The sequence below is a fragment of the Trachemys scripta genome, chromosome 2 (genome assembly GCF_013100865.1).
Source record: "Trachemys scripta elegans isolate TJP31775 chromosome 2, CAS_Tse_1.0, whole genome shotgun sequence".
In the NCBI taxonomy this organism is placed as follows: Eukaryota; Metazoa; Chordata; order Testudines; family Emydidae; genus Trachemys; species Trachemys scripta.
In genome coordinates, this window is record NC_048299.1 from 2,607,000 (window position 1) to 2,630,394 (window position 23,395).

A 23,395-nucleotide genomic window follows, 5' to 3' on the forward strand; every position below is an offset into this window, starting at 1 on the left:
TGTGGCTCCACTAATTAGGTGGGTGGCCCTTCATTCTCTCGTGTGCGGCCGCCCAGGTGTGCACCTTAGAGGGAACTATCCACGGACCACCTGAATAGAGCTCGTGGAGCACTGGTGGTCCACAGACCACCATTTGAGAACCTCTGTTCTAAACAGCATTATTATTATACACATAAGGATTCTCATGGACAACACTTCCCCTTCCCTATTCCTTTTCCCTGCAGACATGAAGTCAGATTGCTTCAAACACATGGGGTTTGGAAAACTTGCCAGGAACACTGTTCCGTTCCGTTCTTTTGGAGAACCTTCTGTGAATATGGAGTGGCATGAAGTCTTCTCCCTACTGTGGCAGCAATAGATGTGTTAAAGCTTATATGGGAAGGGGGCTCTTACTGGTGCTATATACTCTCCTCTATCACCAATGCCTCAGGAGGGAGGGACTATCCCACTTCAGGTCTGAGATTATTCAAATTCATGTGTAGATTAAATTCAGAATGGTCACTTTTAGCCTCTAGTTCCCATTCCTCCCTCCCCTCCCCCACCAACAAAACAAAAACCCTCACCAGACTTGGTTTGGAGCCATCTTTGATAATGTCTACACTAAGGAATCTTACAAAGGAATAGCTATTAGCTGAACCATCTTTGGCACCAGAGACAGACCAAATATAGATAAGGCTGAGTGTCTGTCACGGATTCCCTGACTTTTCCATGACTTCTGCAGCGGCTGATGCTGGCTCAGGGGCTGGCCAGCAGCAGCAGTTTGGGTGTTGGTGGGGTGGTTCGGGGCTGGGGCTGGGGGTTGGGGTGTGAGGCAGTGCTTACCTCGGGGGCGGGGGGGGGAAGGAGGTAGCTGGGTAGGGAGCCAGCACCAGTGGGGGTTCCAGGCCAGCACCTGCAGCGCCCTGGACTGCCCCCCAGCACCAGCAGGGGTCCTGAACTTGCTCCGCGCCCCCCCCCCATCCTCCCAAGCACCTATGGCCCTCCCCAGGCGAAGTTTTAGTTAGGACAGGTTATGGCCATGAATTTTTGTTTATTGCCCACTACTATGGTAATTAAACCCCTTCCCCCCCAAAAAAGCCTGTATACCCTACCCAAATGTCTAGGAAGGGTTAACTACTGCTTGTTTTTAATGGGTTAGCAGAAGGGCCAAACACTGGCTATTCTCCTGGCGTTTATCAAGAGCTTCAAAGCACTGAACTTACGCCGCACAGCTTTGGTGCGGTGCCTAGAGCTTTGTTCTTAATTACTTCAGAACTTTTGCATGGCAACGTCATTCTTTGGAACCATGCTTCTAAAGCCTTTTATAGCAGTTTTATCAACGTGATAAAACCTGGTTGAGCATTTTTCACTCCTCTGGCTTATAAATCCTGTATTTCCCTTTTTGCTTTTACTGACATCCAATTTTTTTAAAAGGGAAAATTTTGGGGAAGGAGAGCAAGTTAACCACAAAAAACCAACTCCCAGACTGAGATGTTAACTGCCAAATTTCAGCCTTTAGCCCGAGCTAACTTAATTATAAGTTTCTCAAACACATAGTTTGAAGCAAATACTGACACACCCTTATCTAGAACTGGCTGTATGCTCTGGTATAAGTGAAAAAAGCAAACTGAACGTACAAATAAACGCCTTTCAATCCAGGTGGTTTGCTGATTGCTGTCCACTAACCAGAATAGAAGGGGCTTTCCGAATAAACTGTCTTAAAGTTCAGTTCATGCAAAATTTTGCATTCTGGTTTTGCTGTGATGTCACTGCTACCAGGAAACTTCAGTTTGAAAATCAAGGCAGCCAATAGGGGTGAAGATAAATGGCATTCTTTTAGTGGATATAGTGTTCAGTTAAAAGTGTGTGCTGTGGGTTATAAGCTATAAAAAAAACTTGCTTGAGATCTTATAAAACTGCCTGGTTCTCCACCAGGGTTTCCAGATAGCTGTGATGTGTGAAAGATGTGATGTTCCTGAGTACGCGTAGGGTATGGGAAGGACTGTGAAGTTCTGTTCTTAAAGGCTGTTTCTGAATATGCTTTACTCTTCTCCTCCTTCCCTCCCCACTACTAACAAGGCTTTCAGCGCACAGTACTGCAGGAAATAGCACTTTTACAGTGAAGCTTCCACTACCTGAAACACCTATAATTAACCTCAACAAGGCCGTGTTCCTGACATCTCCAAATTATACCCCAAATCCTCTGATCTGAAACTGTTAATCTATGGTCCTCTCCCCCACCCTGGTGAGTTTAACTATGGAACAACCTTTGATTCTCCAGGTATCTGCAGAACACCAAAATAAACCATAAATTTGAAGTCAGGCTTCCATCTGAAAACTTTGAACCTGCTGTTGTTATAAGTAACCATTAAAGTTGGAATTGTTCTTGTACATCTAACAGCATTTTGGGTAGTGTCAGTTTACTGTTCGTAAGTTGCATTGAGTGTCTCCTGCACTAGCAGGACATCTCAGGTAATAGTCTAGGTTTATTAGTGACTGCAGCAGCAAAACTGAAGAGGCAACAACAGGGAGGTACATACATGAAGGAATGAAAGGTAGGAGGGGTGAACCTGAGTTTCATGTTGTGCCTTGGTTGCCCAAAAGAAAAACTCCTTATGCTAAGGTTTTGAAAAACTTCCAGACGTACTATGCTATTTAAATACCACTCTATCAGAAAACCTGATTTTAATTTTGTTCGATTAAAAAACAAATTGATGGAATCTCTGTAAAGAGCAGCCTTTCTGCGCACCAAGTTCAGTCTGGAAAAGGCCTCTGTTCCACTGATTTCACTTGTCTTTCCCTAGGAGAAGTTGCAATGTGCTGTGATTGGAGAAGGATCTGTCTTGCTGGTGCAAGTCAATGGTTGTGATAAGCAGAGCGAAGCCAGCTTTAGTGGCCAGGGCACAATTAAAACAAACCGTAGCTCAGGTTCTGGGGTCCTGAATGTGCTCTACAGGTTGCAGGCTGGCCTTAGCTGTACTTTTGATCTGCTTCTCAGCAGGCCTGAAGGAGGAAGCTGTGGGTGAAGTGGATTGTGAATGGCATGATAGCTTGGGGTCCTGCAAATAGTAAGGCCATCCTTAGTTCAGTGTACCCAGGTGCCTGTACTATGCTCTGTTTACAGCATTTGTTTCAGGACATATGTTCAAACTACAGAGACTGAAAATGTCTTTTAATTTAGCCCTATATTTTATTGGAGCCTGGCTTTTGGCTCCAGGGGACACCATCACATATCTCATCAGGGTCATCCACTGAGCCCCTCTGTTAAGGTCTGACTCCTATTTTATAGCTTCTCCCTACTTCAGCTCTGACTGGCTCAGTTCTCAAATCATGAATATTTATAACTCCACCCATCATTCACCATACTACATATGCACAATTCATAAAAACAGGAAAATATGAAATTGGATAATTGGTTAAATACATGTATATTATAGTGTACCTTCCTAGGTAGCAAAAAGATGTTCCAAACCTACTCTAAAGGCTTTATGTAGTTTGTAAATCAACATATTTTAGAGGTTATATCAACCAATGAGAGTGCACCTTTCTTTAGAAAATAATTGAAATACAAATGGAACAGTTGACTTAAATCCAGGCTTTTCACTTTGTTTAAATCAATCCACCCTGCTCACAATGCTAGTTCAAACACTGACTGATCACTCGCACTCCTGGGAGTTAGTCAAGTTGCCTCATTTTACAGACAATCCCCTGTGGAGGAGTTCTGAAGGGGTTTTAAATCTGTCGGAGTTGAATTTGGGAGTTCCTTAGCTTCAGTGCTGATCTTGGCTCACTACAGATGCATTACCTTTCATACTGCCAGAGCTACTGTTAACCATGTCTTCTATCAGGTCGTATTGATTTCATTTGATTACTGTTAGTCACTCAGTGTACACTTGAGTCACAAAAAAGAACCTACTTACAGTTCTGATTTGCATAATCATATTGTTAAAATTGATTGAAGTTGATCCTCTGTATGGAGCTCAACAGAATTAGACATGGGCCTCTGCTGGGAAAGTGACTCTGCCTCTGTCGCCCAGTGCAGTGTTCAGCACTTCCTGGGGAAGGGGAAGGAAACGTTCCTACCTTCAGAGCAGCATCTACGCCCATCTGCTTGTGATGATGGCATATTCGAATAGGAATGTGAAACGTGTGGTAGGAGCTAATGGTTGAGTCTCTCGTTCCATTGCATGTTAACTTACTGCTGCTTCACAAATATAACCACTAAAGACTGGAGAGCTAGAAGATACAGCAGCTGCAGGTTGTAAAGGGGATTGCACTGCAGCGTGTTCTGTGCTGAGCTAGGCTTTTGCTGGGGTACATCTGGCTCTTTGATGCAGAGTGTTTTTTAAACAGCCACCATCTGAATGAGGACCTGTCTTAAAGCATCAGTTCTCCTCCTAGTTTAATATTTTGAGACTAGCGAAAACTGCTGAAGAGACAACCTGAGAAACTGACCTTCTCTAACCGCGAAACACTTTACTAGATGGTGTAAGTTGTGACTCCTGGCAGCAAAACAAAGCCATTTTGATTTCACTGTATCAGCAGAGTATGTATAGGCAGTAACTCAGAAACAGATCTACATTTGGCATCGAGTCGATACCACAATGCATTCTGATGTTTGCCTTCTATGTTTACAATTTGATATGTGCCTAAATCCGTCAGAAGCCAGTGCAAGGATTGGTGTAAAGCAAGTACATCTTTTGATCTCCTCCTTTTCTATGTGGGTTTCTCTGCAACTGAGCAATGAAACTGCTGCTCTGTGGTCCAAGAGTTTGGTGTTTTGTTCCTGAGTCTGTGGCGCAAAACAGTCAGTTCCTGCTTCTGTCCCGTGATACACCTTCACACTAAGCTCCTTCGAGATACAAAATTGTCCCTATATATACTGGCCAGGCATGTCTCCTCCCTACAGTACGATACACTTGCGCACAGCAGTTGTTGCTAACCTCAGTCCCTGATGATTGACAGCAGAGAAGGTTCTACGTGCTCATGTGCTGACTCTTCCTGCTTCTGAGTTTGCTCCTGTAGCTACAACAAGCGTTTCCAAGGTAGAGGCAACAGCTCTTCTCACGCCGCATCTAGGCAAAACCAACGTCTACACTTACCGGAGGGTCCAGCGGCAGGCAATTGATGTTTTGGGATCGATTATCGCGTCTGGTTTAGACGTGATAAATCGATCCCAGATCGATCCCGGAAGTGCTCGCCGTCAACGCCGGTACTCCAGCTCGGCGAGAGGAGTACGCGGCATCGACGGGGGAGCCTCCCTGCCGCGTCTGGACCTGCGGTAAGTTCGGACTAAGGTACTTTGAATTCAGCTACATTATTAACGTAGCTGAATTTGCGTACCTTAGTCCGAAGTGGGGGGTTAGTGGGGACCAGGCCCAAATCCATAATGACTGCATTCCTCTAGGTTACATTGGGGCAGCAGTCCCGATGGAGTTAGTGAGACTAGCTGACTGTTTGACACCCACTTATTCGAAGGGCTCTAAATTAGCCCTGGTTGGTCATCGGGTATGTCTACACTGGTATTATCCCGTAGTATAGACTGAAGGTCTTTTCTGTCACTGCAGGAACACCACCTCCGAGTGACAGTAGGCTAGTTCGTTTGAAGTGCTTCGGTGGCACAGCTGTAGCGCTAATCTGTGCAGCCATTCACTACAAGGATGGGAGGCTTCTCCTGTCACGGTAGCAGGTCTACAGAAGAATTCTTCCGTCGATCTCGCACTGTGTACGCTGGGGATTAGGTCAGGTTAACTATATCGTGCAGGAGTATGCTCAGGATGAAAAATCCAAAGTAGCTGGTTTGGTTTAACTTTTCAGCGTAAATCTGGCTGCCCTCTCTTGATGGCGTTTACCTTCCTTTACCTGGTTCTCACATTGACCATAAGATGCTTGGAGCTACTTTAGCATTTGATTTAACTGTTCCAGTTTTTACCTGTTGCATTGCTGCTGTCATGTACTTGGTAACTAATTTGAAAACTTTGCTACTGCAAATATTTGCATCCACCAAGATAAAACGTTACCCATTAAGTTACTTCAGCATATTCAAGAATGAGACTGCGTCTGCCCAGAAATCATGTCCATATAGTACAGAATTGTGGAAGCAACCTCCAAATATCTAACATAAGCATGCTAGTTTTAGGGCTAGTCTACACTGGCAATACTTTAATGTGGCATGTGTGGTCACGGCGCAGCTCTAAAAAACCCCACCTCCATGAGGGGCGTGGCTATCAGCGCTGGTGCACTGTCTACACTGGTGCTTTACAGCGCTGTTTTTTCACACCCCCTGAGCGAGCAAGCTGCCAGTGTAGACAAGCCCTTAGATACTGGTAATACTGGCACATCCTACCCTAAGAACCAGGATACTTGTACTTGAGATGATGTGAGAGGAGGAAAAAAGCAGGATGTTGGGTCTCAATGGCACTGTATAGGTTAGATCATTCACATTCAGAACGCTGACTGGCCCATGCTTTATAACGCAGGAAATGAGAATTAGTCCCATTAGTTTGCATTAAAGTTAATCTACTTCTTGTTCATATACAAAACCAACCTGCATTGCTTTTAAACTGGGCTCCTTCTTTCCCCCACACTTCACTCAAAGGGCTGAATGGCCTTTAATCAGGCTATCCAAAACAGCATTCACTCTTGGACTCACAGGAATCACAAAGGAGACTGGTAGCTAAGTGTGTGTGTGAGAACAGGTTTACAATAGGCGGGGCAGTGTGCAACCATAACTACTGTGTTCATAGCCCACAGATACCGTAATAGACATGGTTTAATCCACCATGGCAATGCAGTAACTCTTGTGTCGTGTAGCTGTACGATGAGTAGTTGGGCCTAGATGCTAGCAATAGCATCCTCTCCCCAAAATACATGCATCTGAAGAAGTGGGTTTTTTACCCACAAACAAATCTGTTAGTCTCTAAGGTGCCACCGGACTCCTTTGTTTTTGTGGCTACAGACTAACACAGCTACCCCTCTGATACTTTGGGGTCCTGGTCCATGACTGAGGCTATTAGGCCTTATAGTAATACAAATAATAAATGATCAAGACTTTTGTGTAGCTCTTCCAATGAATGGAAGGATGGTCTTACGGTTAAATATGGGATTTGGGAGATCTGGATTTAATTCCTAGGTCTGCCACAGATACACCGAGGCCACAGTCGTCTCTCGCCCCCCCCCCCCCCCCCCCCCCCCCCACTAGCTTATCCTGCAATAGAAGCGCAAGATCAGGGGGGGAAAAAAAAAACCCTCTGACCTTGCACATTCCTCTGGCTTTCCTGGAGCATCTTGTCTTATCTGTGTCTGCATCTTAAATCTTGTTTACACTGGCACTTTGCTAGCACTCTTCCCAGTGTTGGACTGGGGAAGTGCTAGTGGAGACAGGGCACAGGCATCTTCACCACAGTGCCTGACCCCATTCAGCACTAGCAACATGGTGGTAATGACACCTGCACCTTGTCAAGGGTTCATCTAGACACGTTGTACCTCACCCCTACCACCGGTCAGGTCTACACTACAGGCTTCTGCCTGTATAGCTTTGTTGGTCCGGGGCGTGATGGGGTGTGATCTCAGCCTTGTTCGTTAGATGTGACATTTATAACCAAAATAGTGATACTGGTACAAAAACTGTGTGGACCAGCTCCTAGCATTTGCACTGGTGCTAGACCAATGGTAGGCAAAGCACTGCAAAGTCCCGGTCTAGACGCAGCCTGTCAGTGCTTTACAAATCACCTTCCGATCGAAAATCAAACCGACCCCTTCTGCTTTGTTTATATTGTTAACCCTGCTGCAAACAGGCGAGGGACTGTCACTCCAGCTGACGCTTTTTAAAGTTTGGCATTAAGTGTAATGTTCCCATGTGAATAATCAGTAGAAAAGGAAGGGTTAATACCCTCTCTTCCTATGGATATTTTGTCCAGTATTTCCAGATAAAAGGCAGTGGAAGACAGGGCCTACAGACAGACAGGGTGGGGTTGGAAGTGGTACAGTGAAGCTAATAGGTGACATTAGCCAGAAGTCTGACTGGAGGAGGTTGTGGGGAGGGGAAGGCGCGAGGGAGGTCGGAGCAGGACAGTACAGCTCCAGAGGTAGGATTCTAGAACAGGGTCAGGGGTCTCTTGTTTGCTGTCGCTGTGATGACAAAAGGAAGGCACACGTCTTCTACTGATTACATCTAGAGAGTAACTGAGTCGGCCTGGTATGGGATTACCAACTAACTAAAGTGTAACTCTTGTGTAAGGAAACTGGACCACTTTTCTTATGCTATTAGGGCCTTGATCTTGCAACCAGAACACACAGACAGCCCCTTACACCCCTGTGGAGGCCACTGAAGTCAGTGGGACTCGGCCCAGGTTCGAGAGTCCACCACACGGATCTGATTACAGGATTGGGGCTGAGGTCTGTGGTGTGCAGACTGTAATTGGCAGTTGCCTGCTCATCACAACACCAAAGAATGAGCTCTTCATAAAACCCACAAATCCGGTCTGTAAAGTTTTTTCTTCTGTAACTCGAAGTCAAATCTCCCTAAAATAAACAGGGTGAAGGGTGGGGGACACTTCCTATGGGACTGAAAATAAAACTCTTATGTGATCTGATGCTGGGAAAGCAGCGACAGCTGTAAATACTTCTCAGAGTTCTGATGACACTGCAAACGATGTTGGCGTAATTCCTGCAGCTACCATGGATCTCTGGGGGGGAAGAAAGCGCAGAACTTTCTGGCTTGGTCATCTGTTGAATTCTATGTAATTATGTTCTAACGTGGAAACCAGGGTAGATACCCCAGTGGAGTAAAGGTCTGAATTGAATATTCATATAGATCAGTGATGCTTGTGTTTTATTGCACTATTTCTCAGAGTGAGAGAGAGAGAGCATCAGATCTCTCCTCTGAGCCAGACAGATAGGCAGTTCTACTACTAATAGAAATCCATACAGAGACTTCATCATAAAAGTGTCTCTAGCACAGTTTCCCTCACTAGGGTGAACGGGGCTGTTTTGGGGTCTTGGAAAGCCCATGTGTACTGGATAGTCCATAGCCTCCTCCCCACCCCACAAGTGCTTATACGGATGTTAGCTGGGGTGGGATCTGAGTTACTACAGAGAATTCTTTCCTGGGTGTCTGGCTGGTGAGTCTTGCCCACATGCCAGGGTTTAGCTGATCGCTGTATTTGCGGTTGGGAAGGAATTTTCCTGCAGGGCAGATTGGCAGAGGCCCTGGGGTTTTTTTTTTTTTTTTGTCTTCCTCTACAGCATGGGGCACAGGTCACTTGCTGGAAGATTCTCTGCATCTTGAAGTCTTTTTAAACCATTGATTTGAGGACTTCAATGGCTCAGACAGAGGTTTGATACAGGAATGGGTGGGTGAGTTTCTGTGGCCTGAGTTATGCAGGAGGTCAGACTAGATGATCATAATGGTCCCTTCTGACCTATATGTGGCAGTGGTGCTTCACTTGAAACAGTTTCGGCTTCTTTGTTTTTCACTTTTATTTTTCTGTTGCACGAATGAGCCAACGATCCATTGTAATGAGAGCAAAACTGCGACTGTAGTCAGTGCTCCCAATTAAATGTGCACACCCGGTCTAGATGACCTCCTGAGGGCCCTTCCAACCCTGATATTCTGTGACTTTGTATAATACTATGCGGAAATCCATCAAAATGCTCAGTGCCATCTAGAGTCAAATGCACAGTGTCATTTGAGGGCCCAATATGTCTGGAGGAATCAGCTTTGCTAGTTATTCATTGCTGTGGGTCAAATGTGTGGAGTAAGGTGTCCCCCCTCTCCCCACAAGCCTCTCTCACCCACCCCAGAATACATTTCACCCCACTCCAGTTGGAGAACCTCTGGTCTATAATATAGTTGGGCTAGCACATCTCTGATCTTCCTGTAGAGGGACCAGTAGAAGTGATGCACGCTGATGGAGCGAGGCTGTATTAGCAAACCACTAACTGCTTTACAGTGCTGTGCCAGTATCTTTACCCTCGCACATCAGCTATGCCAAAGGAGCTCATAGGTAACACATCCAAGAACGAGGTCCTGATTCTCTACCCAGCTCTTGCTGTTTTAATAGTCCATAGTTGATTCTTCCAGCAGAGGGCGTCGTGTTTGCTTAGAATCACTTAAAGGAGAAAAGGGAATAGTGTTTCTCTGGTAAGGCTTTATTTCCGCTGCAAAGTGTAAAAGGTCATCACACACAAGTCACCGCCCAACTTATCGTCAGAAGGAAACAGCTGGGAGGGTTTAACTTCTCAGTCACTGTCCTAAAAAACCAAAGTGTCCTAAGGATTTGTTTATATACACAAAAGGTATACCAGTATAGTTAACGTGGCACAGTTAAAGTGAGAACCCGCCTAGTCTGGATGCAGTTACACTGATACAGAACGGTGCCACGCCCTAATACTGCTGTGGTGGTCTTGGTGCTGGGTGTTGCATACTTGTCCTTCAGCTTCGGGGAGGTGTCAGAGTAACGTTCTTTTGTAGTTTTTATGTTACATTCCTCCTCTAATCCGGGAGAACAATACTTTGGAAGTGTTTGGATGCAAGTTCAGTTGTTCAGTGACTGTAGTTCTATCCTGTGTAGATTGTGGCATGTAGAGGTTATACAGGCAACCGTTTCTAAATGAGAATCCAGTGGTCCCATTCAGTCCCACATTGATGGTTTGCCAGTCCCTGGGCAAATGGATAGTTCATTTCATGAGTTCCTGGGATTTGTGGCTTTCATTTCCCCCACCCCCCAATAGACCCATTCCAGTATTTTGGCTGGAGTGTCTTTCCTTGTTATCTAGTCTAGACTGAGTCACTTAAGGAGTTTGTTGTTGGACGTTCTAACTTTTTTGTGTTTGATGGTTTTGGCCTCTGATTAATCAGTAATGATTTTTAATGAGCCTCTCATAAGAGGTTCATAGATGAGTTTAAGTGCTGCTAATATTTTTGACAAGTACTTTGGGGTCAGCGTGACAGGAGACACACCGCAGTTGACAAGAGTTCAATCTTCTGTTTGTTTTTTTGTTTGTTTTCAGGTGAAAATGGCAGTGTTACGCTTGCTTGTACTTAAGTTTGTGTGCTCGACTGGAGAATCTAATTTAGTGAACATAAACTCTCTTGTACTGATGGCTGCACCTAGTTTGCTTAGTAATCTACATGGGACTTTAATTGAAGATAAATTGCAGTTTAGTGTACAAGGAGTGCTTTACATAACAGATATCGTGGCTTAAAAATCCCCTCACCAATGATACATGGGAAGCTTTCCTTCATGAGAGGGGATCCTACCCTCAGCTATTGCAGAATGTCAGCTTGTATTTAATTGGAAGTGAAGAGAATCTACTGTATATGAAGCATTTCATTGCTGTCATCCTGAGTCTGCAGTCAGATGGCTCTCGTGCCTCAGCTGGTGTTTCCTGTTTTTCTCCAGCCACAGAGTGAGTTTGACAAGACTTGGTTCACTTCGCTGCTGCTAATTCAGGAGTTCTCAAACAGGGGGTCGGGACCCCTCAGGGGGTTGTGAGGTTATTACATGGGGGGTCACGAGCTGTCAACCTCCACCCCAAACCCCGCTTTGCCTCCAGCATTTATAATGGTGTTTATAAATTAAAAACACTTTTTAATATATTTAAGGGGGTCCCACTCAGTCTTGCTATGTGAAAGGGGTCACCAGTAAAAAAGTTTGAGATCCACTGTGCTAATTGGACCCTTGCGGGCAGCTGTGTGAAAGTGACTGCAATTATGTCCATGCCTGCTGCCTCTTGGGAAAGCCCTGCACGGTTATGAGACTGTACTTGAAGCAAGTGTATGAATGTTGCATTGTCAATACCAATCTCCAGCACTCCAGGAATTGAAATCCTGTTGGGTTCAGTAAATCTTATGGATTATTTTGTATTGAATAGTTCTAGAGGGCAAATCCAAGAAGTATTTCTGTATATTACCAGTGATGTTGCTGTAGTCAGCTGAAGGATAATTTTCCTTATTTAGCCCAAACTGTGTTGTTTTTCTTGTGTAGAAAGTCACAAATTCCTCAATGAGAGCGTTCATAATAATTCAACTTAATATCTGTGCTTCAGTCCGCCCCCACTGTAAAATGGGAATGAAACATAACTACCTTTTGTAAAGAGCATGGAGACTTTAAATGAGAGATGCTACAGAAATATGTAGTCTGCTTAGTTTCTGAACTGACTGCCTTCCACTTAAGGGAGGGGAGAGGATACACAGGGCAGAAGAATGTGCTTCGTGTTTTTAAAATGGATGATGGATTCATAGGGCAGGAGACTGTCTTCTTTTGAATTCATATTATAATGCCTAAGGGGGGGGGGTCTTCATTCTACTGGGGGCTTCCAGGCACAGCTGCAGTATAAACAATAGGAAAGCTTTACTTCAGCAGCCTTTGAGGCTGCTCATAGAAATGTTCATCAGTTAGGGATTTTCTCTCTAGCTGCTATAGGACATAGACGAAAGTGCAATTTTCCTTAGTTTGAGTTCTGTCTGTGCTAAATCAGCCAGACTGGATATCTTCCTGCTGTTAAGTAATGCCAAGCAGTGCTCTCAAAATCAGTGTAGACTGTTTTTAATGTATTTCCAATGTTCATTAATACTGGCTATTTTTGAATTACATATTCTGATTGCTCACCAATCTCCCGCTGTTTCCCTTGGCAAAACCTGTTTGCTTATATATATTATCCAGTGAGCTGACTGTTCTTAAATGCAAACAAACCACAATTATTTTAAAAGCGGAATCGTTCTTCTGATTGGATGCGTGCCCCATGAATGTATCTGAATGGATCTGGCTTAGTGTGCGAACTCCATAAATCAAATGTTCTCTTCTCTATCAATTAAAAACAGATTGCGGTTTGAGTCTAAACAATCCATCTGGTAGATGGAATTACTGTTGCAAACCAACCAGATATAACAAACTGAATCGGAATGTGCTAAAACTAGGGGGAAGGGGCAGAGTGTGCCAAATCCAGGAGGCTTGGCTAAATGGCCTAGACCTGTGGAAAGGGAGGAGTTTGTGTGGTGCCTTTCATCCCAAAGGTTTCAGAGTAGCAGCCGTGTTCGTCTGTATCCACAAAAAGAACAGGAGGACTTGTGGCACTTTAGAGACTAACAAATTTATTTCAGCATAAGCTTTCGTGGGCTACAGCCCACTTCATCAGATGCATAGACTGGAACATATAGTGAGGGGACACACACACACACACACACACACACACACACACACACAGAACATGAAAAGGTGAAAGTTGCCCTACCAACTCTGAGGCTAATTAATTAAGATGGGCTATTATCAGCAGGAGAAAAAAACGTTTGTAGTGATACTCAAGATAGCCTATTTCAGACAGTTTGACAAGAAGCTGTGAGGATACTTAACATGGGGAAATAGATTCAATGTGTGTAATGGCTCAGCCATTCCCAGTCTCTATTCAACCCTATTTCATTCCAAAGAACTCCCCCAGCTTTACATCCTTGGCTCCCTTCACCATCACTAAAGTGCAGCCCCTGTGGGGTGATGTCAGCCACTGTTTAACAGCACAGCACTGTTAGACTCAGCACTTCAAGTCAGGAAGTGAAAGAGGCTTTTCCACTTTAAGCTGCAGGGGAATTCTAGATGGGTAGAATGCAAATATCAATTAAAATTTTGCTGTGATCACTGATTTCATTGTGGTTGGGTGAGTTACTTTTTCCACTAGCAACTCTTCCATCACCCCCTTTAACCGTGTCAGGGTTGCACTTTCAGTTGCTCAGTGTGACGAATTTGCCTGAAAACAATCCTCAGATTGCTAGGGGGCAGCTCTAAATATCGCGTCCTTTCATTGCCAGTAACTACAGATCTTTGCAGAACGCACAGTGCCATTTGTCTGACTGCTTCCCTGTCTGTCATGCTCTTAGTTTAAAATGTGAATGTGCTTTCAAAAAGGGAGCCATGAAATGGCTTGAACTCTCTGGAGACAGACGCTTACTTTATCCAGAGTCCATACAGCATCGGCTACTGGCAGGGAGCACTTCCTTCCTGCCTACTTCCCCAAAACATGCAAGCCCACTAATGGGCCTTAGGTGTGAGCTGGCAGGACAGGCCCAGGACAAGAGGATATAGTTCAATCTCCCATGGCCTCTCTACTGAAAGTGGCAACAAGGATGTAAAGTGAAGGCCCAGATCTTCAAAAATATTGGGAGTTAGGTGCTTTAAATACTTCTGAGGATCTGGTCTGAGATGTTTTCAGTGGGAATACCTGACTGTTATTAGGAGTTGGACTAAGACAACCATTTCTTTCACGCAAACCACCAGCTAGCCTTTGGAAGTTGCCTTCTAACCTGGTTCCACACTAAAACTAATTATGTAGAAATAAAATGCTCCATGTTTTGTATTACTAATTGTCTGAACCTTAAACTCCTGGGGGGGTGTGAGTGTGTGTTTTTCTTTGATTCTTATTAGTGCCATTAGCAGTTTTAATTTTTCCAAGAGTAAACACAGCCTTTCAAAACTGTTGTCATCTCAACGGTTGGGTCTTCTCAGCAGATCTCTTGGTCCCAGTCCAATGCCTTTTGTAACAGGAATTCAAATAAATGTCTTTCTGTTGCTACACCCTGACTCATCTCAGGCTATGCCACTGCAATGATCAGGAAGGAACAAAGGGAGGAGGAGGAGGAAATGACCTCTCTGGAGATTCTAATGGCAGAAGATGACGGAGTGTTCATTTTGTAATGAAGACTGGCCACATTGGCTGCTTTACAAACCTCAAGGAAAAATTATGTCCTGCTGCCCCAAAGTGTATACGCTTCTGCTTTATCTAGTCTGACACACAAGAAGTATTGCATCTAATACTTAGAAATTGCTAATTGTATCCAGCAAGAGTGGAGAATTGGCTTCATTCATGTCCTGCACTGGCTGCAAAGGGCAACTTGACCTGCTGAGTCCAGATGTAAAGGTAACCTCATTGGGATCATAATCCTCATCTGTTTCCCTCTGTACCTGGCTACACCTATCTTAGTACTGTTGCTGGCAGCCAGTTATCCATCACCCAAGATGCACCCAGTTAAGAAGCCAGCACGAGGTGTTTATGCGTAAATGGTCAATCGTACATGACTACACATAAACACTTAAGGGAGTAGAGTGTTCTGAAGCTTAACAAATTTGGCTGATTAAATAAATTGTAAAATACTTTCCCCTTAAATTATAAATTGTGTTGTCCCTGTTTAACAAGCCTCTTACATTAGGGAATGATCATGTTGGGCTTTTTAATTTGTTTATTGCTGTATGTGAAATTGCTTGCAGCTAATTCTAATTACTCTTCTGATCCCACATTCTGCAATTTATGTCCAAGCCTTGCAAAGCTTATTTGAACGCTCCTTTCATTGTCTTCTTTGCAGGACTGTCTTCTGGAATGCCTTGTCAGGCATTCTCTTCCTGATCTGGTTTTCAAGGGCTGGCAATTTTTTGTAACCGAGACATGGGCCTTATTTAAAAGTCCTCTTGCCATAAGGTATGAATTAATCCCTGTCAGAACGTTCCAAGTCTTGATCTTAAAAAGCTTGGTGTAGGGTCTTCAAGTATTAAGCGGCTGTTGCACAGCTGTAAGCAGGAAGGGGAGCTGGTGTTTAAAAGTCTCACATTTGGGGGGTATCTCCATTCACAACTCCTTGCAGAAGTACCTATCTACAAACGTAGGGACTACTAGCAAGAGTTCCCCAGCTGATTTCCATTGTCTTGGTGGCACAGATCGAGGAAAGCCACAGGTGACTGATGGTCAAGGAGCGTTAGTGCTGTAAATGGATCCTGACCAGTTAGTACAGTGTGGTTTCTTGGCTATTTCTAGTATTTCCTTACTCCATGCTAGACTTTGGAGTCCCTCAAACTATGAGTACCTGCTAAATGGAAAGCACTGCTTTGCTGATTCATAGATTTCCTAGATTCCAAGGCCAGAAGGGACCTTTGTGACCACCATCCAGCCTGACCTCTAGAACACAGCCCATAGAACTTCCCCAAGAGAATTCCTTTGGAATGAAAGAATTCCTTTTGATCAGTGGCAGCACTGAAGATGCTCCTGTTAAACGTTCATCTGACTTTTTTTTCACTGGAACCTTTTTTGGTTCACCTCAACTAGATTTTTTTTTTTTTCACTGTTTTTCAGTACAAGTATGTTTAGCAGGAGGAAACTGTGGTTACTCCACTTCCTGCTCATATTATTGTTGAAGAGTGAAAACGAACAGTTATGCCTTGCTCCTCCACATGATCCAACAGCAAGTTGAAAGCCTGTAAGATTACAATAACGAGTTGCACTGCAGGTGAAACGGGACTTTTTCTTGGAGCTGCAAAAGTAGCTCCACAACACGTTTTGCTTCTGCTCTTCCTAGCTGGGTTCATAAATGGAGAACGAGGTAGGTGTAGGTTTTGTACTGACTCTTAACATAAATGGCCTTCAGAGTTCAGTAGTTTTCGGTTCTGAATTGTAGGTCGCTGTCTTACTTCCGTTTCTCTAAGGCTTTCAGAAAGCAAAATCCAGACTCTCTCCGCCGGTAATGAATTTTGTAGAATTCTGAACTTAAAAGAGAGGGAGATCAGTTCACTGCACTGGGATGTGCAGCTTAGTTGGGAACAAGCATGTTTCTTGCATGTCCTCAAACCTGTCTGTAGCCTGATGAACTTGTGAAGATGGAACCAAAAAAAATTTCTGGGGTGTTAGATGTAGTTTGGGTCAAATGGCTATACATGTCACATAGGAGCTCTAATATTTTCAAAGCCACCAGAGCCCTGCATGGAGCGGGGGGACATGGGGGCGGGGGAATCCATGTTAGTCTGAGAGATTGTTTTGGGTGCCATATTGAAACCGACTTGCGGATTTTTATGTCTCTTCCCTTAAATTTACTTTCAACTGTTATTTTTAAAGATGCAGGTGTAGTTAGATCTTGGGGATTTTTTTTTTCTCATTGCACCAGAAGTAAGCTATGGAGGCCAGCTACTCTATTTCTGGTGTCTTATGTAATTTAATAGAATCGAAGTGCTAAATGCTGCAGTCCATACTCAGGCAAAACTACTGACTTCAGGGCTTTAAACCGTTCAGACTCAGAAAGCGTAGCTGGTTCCTTCTGATGGGCTCTGCTCTACTTCTTGCTGGAGAGGTTGCTGTTCCTGTCTTCGAGTTGAGGCAGTAGAAAAGAGGGGGTGGGTAATAGTTCTTTTTTAAAAGTCATGACTGGCTTGATCACATTGTAACTCCATATTCTTTATGAAATAGGTCCTATCCATATCATAAGCATAAGATGTACTTTATGCAAGATGGCTCGTGTAAGATCTCATTGGAAAGGTTATGATTTACTGAATGTGATTATCCAATTTGTACGCATGTATCATTTCTGTATCTGGACCTAGGAATATTGACTATGTATCTGTATTTCTAATGTGTTACATTGGGTGTCACCCCGAACTAGCCCGTCAGATACAACAATGGAAAAGCCAGACAGGACTAATGGCCCATTAGCAAAGACAATGGCTGTGAAAGAGCGTAGCCTTCCTGTGGACGCTCCAGACAGCTACACAGCCCTGCAGAGACCTGGATCTGAGTCACCTGGTACTGGACCCACCCCTTGTAGTGCTAGTGTTCTGCCACTGAGAGATGAGGGATTCCCACCATACACGAGAGCTGTATAAGGCAGGGAGTGACATCAACGTGGTTCTCTGCCTCCCCACCCAAAGAGACATTGAAAAACACCCGGAAGTAAGGACTGAACTGAGGGGGAGAGGGTTGAACCCAGGCTGGGAGGTGCGTCCAGGCTGTGAGTGGCATTACTTTGAAGTCTCAGGCTGCAGGCCAGTGCAGTTGCCTTTCAAGACTTTCAGTAATCTACCTGTGACAATAGTTAGGGTGAGCAATTACATTTTGTAACCTGTTTCTTTAGTGAATCAAATTTAGTCTGCGTGTTTTGTTTTATTTGCTTAGTAATCTGCTTTGTTCTGTTTGCTACCTTAATCACCTAAAATCTGCCTTTTATAGTTGTTAAAGTTATTTCTTGTTTATAATATAACCCAGTTTGTGCAATTCATAATTGGTGGGGTGGGGAGAGGTGAGGGGAGGCTGTGCATACCTTCCTCCACATTGAGGGAGGAGGCGGATTTCATAATATACCTTTTGGGTCTGCCAGCAAGTCCCCAGAGCTGATCTCCGCACCTGTGTCATTCTGCAGTTGAGTGTGGCCCTGACTGTGTGTTTGGAGGAGAAGGCTTAATAGCCTGGCTCAGCCAGAGAGGTAAAAAGTGTGCCCAGGCTGGCAGAACAGGTGGGCTCAGTGGTATCTCAGCACATCAGGTGGCACCTTAACGGGTACAACCCATCACACACATTCACCCCCATGTTTGCTACTGTTGGGAAGAAAGAACAGGCTTGTGTGAATCCATTGAAGAAGACACATGATCTTGTATTTGTAACCTTTGTCCCCATTCCTCCTATCCCCTCCCTGTATATTTACCTTTCCATAGCATGCCCATGGAGAATATAAGCTCTTCAAGTCAGGAACTATATCATATCTTATGTCTGGATAGTGCCTAGCACAATTTGGAGGCTGGGAAATATTATTAAACATGGACTTTCTAGAATTGATCCGGGGGATGTTCTTTTAAATGATTTTGGATCTGTGTGTGGTTGTTTTAGGAAAGAGACTAACTTGTTTTAGTAGACAGTCTACAATGAAAAAAGGAATATAATGAAGTCTACAGACGCTAACTTGCAGCACTGTTTGGTAAGCTTAACCACAGACTCTGCACACCAGGAAAACATGACAGACTGACTATATACAGTAAACATGACCAATTACTGCAAGGGTCAAAGAAATAAGAGACAAGATCTGCAGCATACAACCCTAATGACCCTGGTTCCTGAGAAAAGAGGCTGAAGCGGACATGGCTTGTGTTAGACAAGTGGAGGAATGAACTAGCTAATCTTACTGTAGCAAGATGTAAAGCGCTGTATAATATTTTGCTCTATCTCAGGTGCTGGAAGTGCTTTACCGCACTCCTGGGAGGTAGCTAGGCATTGTTGTTTGAGCTAATAATTTCTACACCCGCTTAGGGGTGCATAGTGCTTGACAGAAAAATAAGGAAAAATCCCAAGCCCTCCCCCTGTTGGTTCTTCCCATTTTAAAGGTGGAGAATCAGAAATTAGTCGACCTGCCCTAGGGCTCCCAGGAAGGCCAAGCACTCAGGGGTCTAGTATTGGGGAAATAAAGCTTCATGGCTGACTGTCCTACAACAAAACTGAAACCTCGGCTTGCTGACCAGCTGGAACTCATCTGACCTGCACTTTGAGCCAGAGGAGAGGGGGAAGCCAGAGTGGAAAGCGTGTGCTGTTTCCGAGGCTTGGTCTACTCTACAGCGTTAGGTTGACATAAGACGGCTTATGTTGAGCTAACTCTGTCAGTGTCTATGCTACAGGCTTGCTCCCGGGGATGTAAGTGCCGTACTACGCTGACATAAGCCCTATGCCTCTCGTGGAGGTGGAGTTATTAGGTCGGTGGAGTTAGGGTGACGCGGTGTCTATGTAGACACTGTTCCTTACTTTGGCTGTTGGCTGTCTTTCTTGTCAAGTCAAGAAAGCCAGCTCATGGCTCCCAGCCGGGCAGCTGCCTGGCCTCCCCTCCAAGCCAGGCTGCCACCTGGACTCCCCACTTGGAGCCCTGCTGCCCCCCGGGGTCCTGGCTCCCTACCGGGAGCATGGCAGCCAGACTCCAGGTGTGGATCTCCCTGCCGGAGGCAAGAAGCCCTGGGCAGCTGCCTTCCCCGCACTCCTGTTGGGGAGCTGCACGGAGCTGAGAGCCATGTCTGTCAGCCCCCCCACTTTCCCCCTCTTCAGTGGGTGGAAGCGCTCTTGGTGAGGAACATCACTGACAGAAGGAGGGTAGTGTGGACATCAGCCAGTGCAGGAATTACTGTGGTGACTGTAAGTTGACCTAACTTAGGTTGATTTAAGAGTATAGTGTAGACATGCCCTGAATTGCAGACCTAACCAAAACTTCTTTCTGGGGGCTGGTCTACGCTAGGAACTTACCTTAGCATACTTACGTCTCTCAGGGATTTGAAAAATCCACATTCCTGAGAACGTAGCTTTGCCAACCCAACCCCTGGTGTAGACAGTGCTGGGTCCACAGAAGAATTCTTCCGTTGACCTAGCTACGGCCTCTCCAGGAAGTGGATTGCCTACGCCAATGGAAGAACCCCTCCCATTGGCGTAGGTAGCGTCTACACTGAAGTGCCATAGCAGAGCAACTGCAGCTGTGTTAGTTTTGTGTATATCTACCTGGCCGTGTTGTAGTAAGGCAAGCTTACTCAGAGCTTCTGTGTGGCTCTTGCTCTCTGGCTTTGGCAGGGATGTATACGTGGGTCTCTCTAGTGCATTTGTTTGTGGTTTGGTGGTGCAGTTACATGAACTGTGTCACAAAAATGGTGGTGGCAATCCTCCCACTGGAACTGTGCGTGCACGCAGTGCATTGCTGTCTGGCCCGTTGCGGTGTCGGTATTGAAAACTCAGCTATTGGGCTGTATGTTCAGTGAGACTTTCAAAAGCGCCTCGGTGACATAGGAGCCCAAGTCCCATTTTCAAACATGAATTCAAGGTTCTATCTGATGACTCCTTAAATTGGAGCTGTATTTACTTTTGAAGATGCTGCTGCTTCCCTTCCCTTTTTGCTAGATTAAAGCCTTTGTCGGTATTAACTGAGATTACTAAAGTTGACGTGTGGGTGTGTGTGTGTGTATGTGTGTATTTTGCTGCTGAGAAGATTACAATATGGGTGAAATTACAGAACATGGGGGTGAGACTGTCTGTTCCTAGCAGTATATTAACTATATTCATGTCCTGATGTGTGTTAGATTTTTTTTTTTTCTTTCCTAAAGCAGGAACTTTCACAGTCTTCGTGCAGTTTATTTTTTGACTGGGTTCCTTCTCAAACTATTCATCTGAATTGTTGGCTGGCACATTTATATCTTAATGGCAACTCAACAGAGAACGCAAAAAGGAATCAAACTAAATTTGATCATAAAAGCGTGTTGCTAGCAGATGGCAGCAAGTTAAAGTGCCATCAGAGTCTGCGAAGCTATATTGTAAAATAGAACTTCCTTACTTCGCAGATCTTCTCACTGCAGCTCTGAGGCGGAGCTGTTTACTTTATTGACACAAACAACTCATTAGCCCTGCAGTGCATGTACAGCTGGATTCCCTTCCGCCTTGCATATCTTCAGGATAATTTAGCTAAGCTCTGATCAGAGCCTCTATTATCGTTAGTGACTTCAAAAAGCAGAAAGAACTCAGCTAGGGTTTTTGTTTCCTTCCAGACCCTAGACTGAATTTGCAGAACTGCCGTTTGATTTTTCAAACCTCCAATTTCATAAGGAAACTACTGAGAGTAGATAAATATTGAACCTCGTAATGTTAATTCTCTGATCTCATTAGGACTAATTCCTTACTGTCGATGTGAGGTTGAATCATAAAGTTGCATATTTCCTCCTAAAAATTTGAAGGCACACCTTTTTTTCTGTTGGACAATTACTTCTATAATAATTATAATGTGTACATATTTAGATACTTGAAAGGGAAATGCAGTAGTAATTTATCACTTTGAAGAAAGGTGGCCAGTCATGATAAAAAACTGCTTACTGATATCCAGCACTGTAGATTTATATTGTACTTTACAAATGAAGGGCAAGACCAAAAAAAAATTTAAAAGCTAGGATGGGAAGGACGTGGGACAACAATATAAGGTGTGGAGATTGAGAAGGGTAAAGTTGGAAGGATTCCTGGAAGAAATGGGTTAGGAGGAAAGTATGTTCCAAGTCTATCTATGATTTGCTTCAAAATGCATTAATGAAACAGTTTGGCTGTGAAAGCCAGACACTAATGAGGTTCTGGTTGTGTTCTCAAACACAATCCCTCTTTGGCTGTTCCATAAATGTTCTATACCATTATATGTTACCATTTATAAAATAGAAGTTTTATATTTGTCATATTGTATGTAGCTCGATTCAGAATGTTGGTATGAATGATTGACTCTGAGGTTGCCATCTGTCATTGGAAAGATAATTTCTCCCAGATTTGGCTCTTTGACAAGGGTGACTGATTTGGTGAATGAGGGGGAATGCAATGGACATCTATACCTGGACTTCAGGAAGGCTTTTGACATAGTCCCACATGACGTTCTGATAAATACGCTGGAGAAATGCAGCTTTGACAGAACTGCCATTAAATGGATACATAATTGGTTAAACAACCACAAACAAAGAGTAACTGTCAATGGAATGTTATCGGATTGGAGGGAGGTTTCAAATGGGGTTCCACAGGGATCTGTTCTGGGTCCGGTGTTTAACATCTTTATTAATGACCTGGATGTTGGTATAGAGAGCGTACTGATCAAGTTTGCAGATGACATAAAGCTGGGGCGAGGGGGGAGGGGATTTGCCAGTACTTTGGAGGCTAGAACTAAAATTCAGAGGGGGATCACGGTGCAATGAAGTTTCAGAACCCCTGGACTAGATGACCTGTGCGGTCCCTTCTAACCCTGTGGTTCTATGATTGGCAATAAAGTCTTAGATTGGATCCAGAGCTTTAAAGCCACACTTTCATTTGGTCTGTCTTGTATTCATGCCAGTGGTTACGTCCTGGGGCAGTTCAGTAAACGTTTATCCTGATCCATTTTTTTTGACTGTTGTGGAGTTGATAGGTATCCCCACACAGAACTGTGGTGGTCAAGAAGGTGTGTGGGAGAGAGAAAGAGGTGCCTCTGGGATGGAAACTTGGGAAACTGCACACTTGGGAGCAGCTTTTTGCAAAAGTGGAACACTCGCCTTGACATGGACCAGGCCACTTGAGACGTGTTCACAGTTTGCTGGTGGAATTATCATGGGCTTCATGTGAAGTCAGTGGAGTAATTCTAGCTTTATGTGTCAGTAGCGGAGGGCCGGGGCAAACTAGTTATTTACACAGAATAATCCCATGCAGCCCATCAGGCGAATAATGAGCCCTTTCAGGAGAGAGACAGTGGCACCAGGAGCTGGGATGCTCATACTCACTGCTCGGCACACTGAACCAGAGCTCACACAGTCCACTGTTGTACTGCTCCTGAATTCCAACTCCCTTTCATTGCCCGGTAGTTGATTCGCCTCAAACTCTCCGCCTTGCTTTTAACAAGACTCCGTCATGTGTGCATTAATTCTCCATCATGCCGAACATAGCCCTAACTCGCCACTCTTTCTTTTTCTGCCAGCAGCCTGGAATAGTGTCCCCTTTCAAACGCGTCTTCCTGAAAGGTGAAAAGGGTCGGGATAAAAAGGCCCAGGAAAAGGTTACGGAAAGACGACCTCTTCATACAGTACTGCTGTCCTTGCCTGATCGAGTTGAACCAGACATATTGTTGAATGACTACATTGAAAAGGAAGTCAAGGTAACTCTTTTG

The 23,395-nt window shown here is 44.5% G+C and overlaps 1 protein-coding gene across 4 annotated transcripts in view; it reads left to right on the top strand.

The window, feature by feature from the left end:
* CCM2 (CCM2 scaffold protein) overlaps positions 1-23,395 on the top strand; it is a 68,446-nt gene that overhangs the window by 23,051 nt on the left and 22,000 nt on the right. Inside the window, exons 1-2 of one of the 4 annotated variants that reach the window (XM_034759738.1) lie at positions 16,160-16,339; positions 23,207-23,383. In XM_034759738.1, coding sequence (XP_034615629.1) covers positions 16,328-16,339; positions 23,207-23,383 — 189 coding nt within the window. In that variant the 5' untranslated portion in view covers positions 16,160-16,327. Of the gene's footprint in view, positions 1-16,159; positions 16,340-23,206; positions 23,384-23,395 lie in introns of those variants that run through there. The other 3 variants (XM_034759739.1, XM_034759736.1, XM_034759737.1) reach the window with 3 other exon arrangements.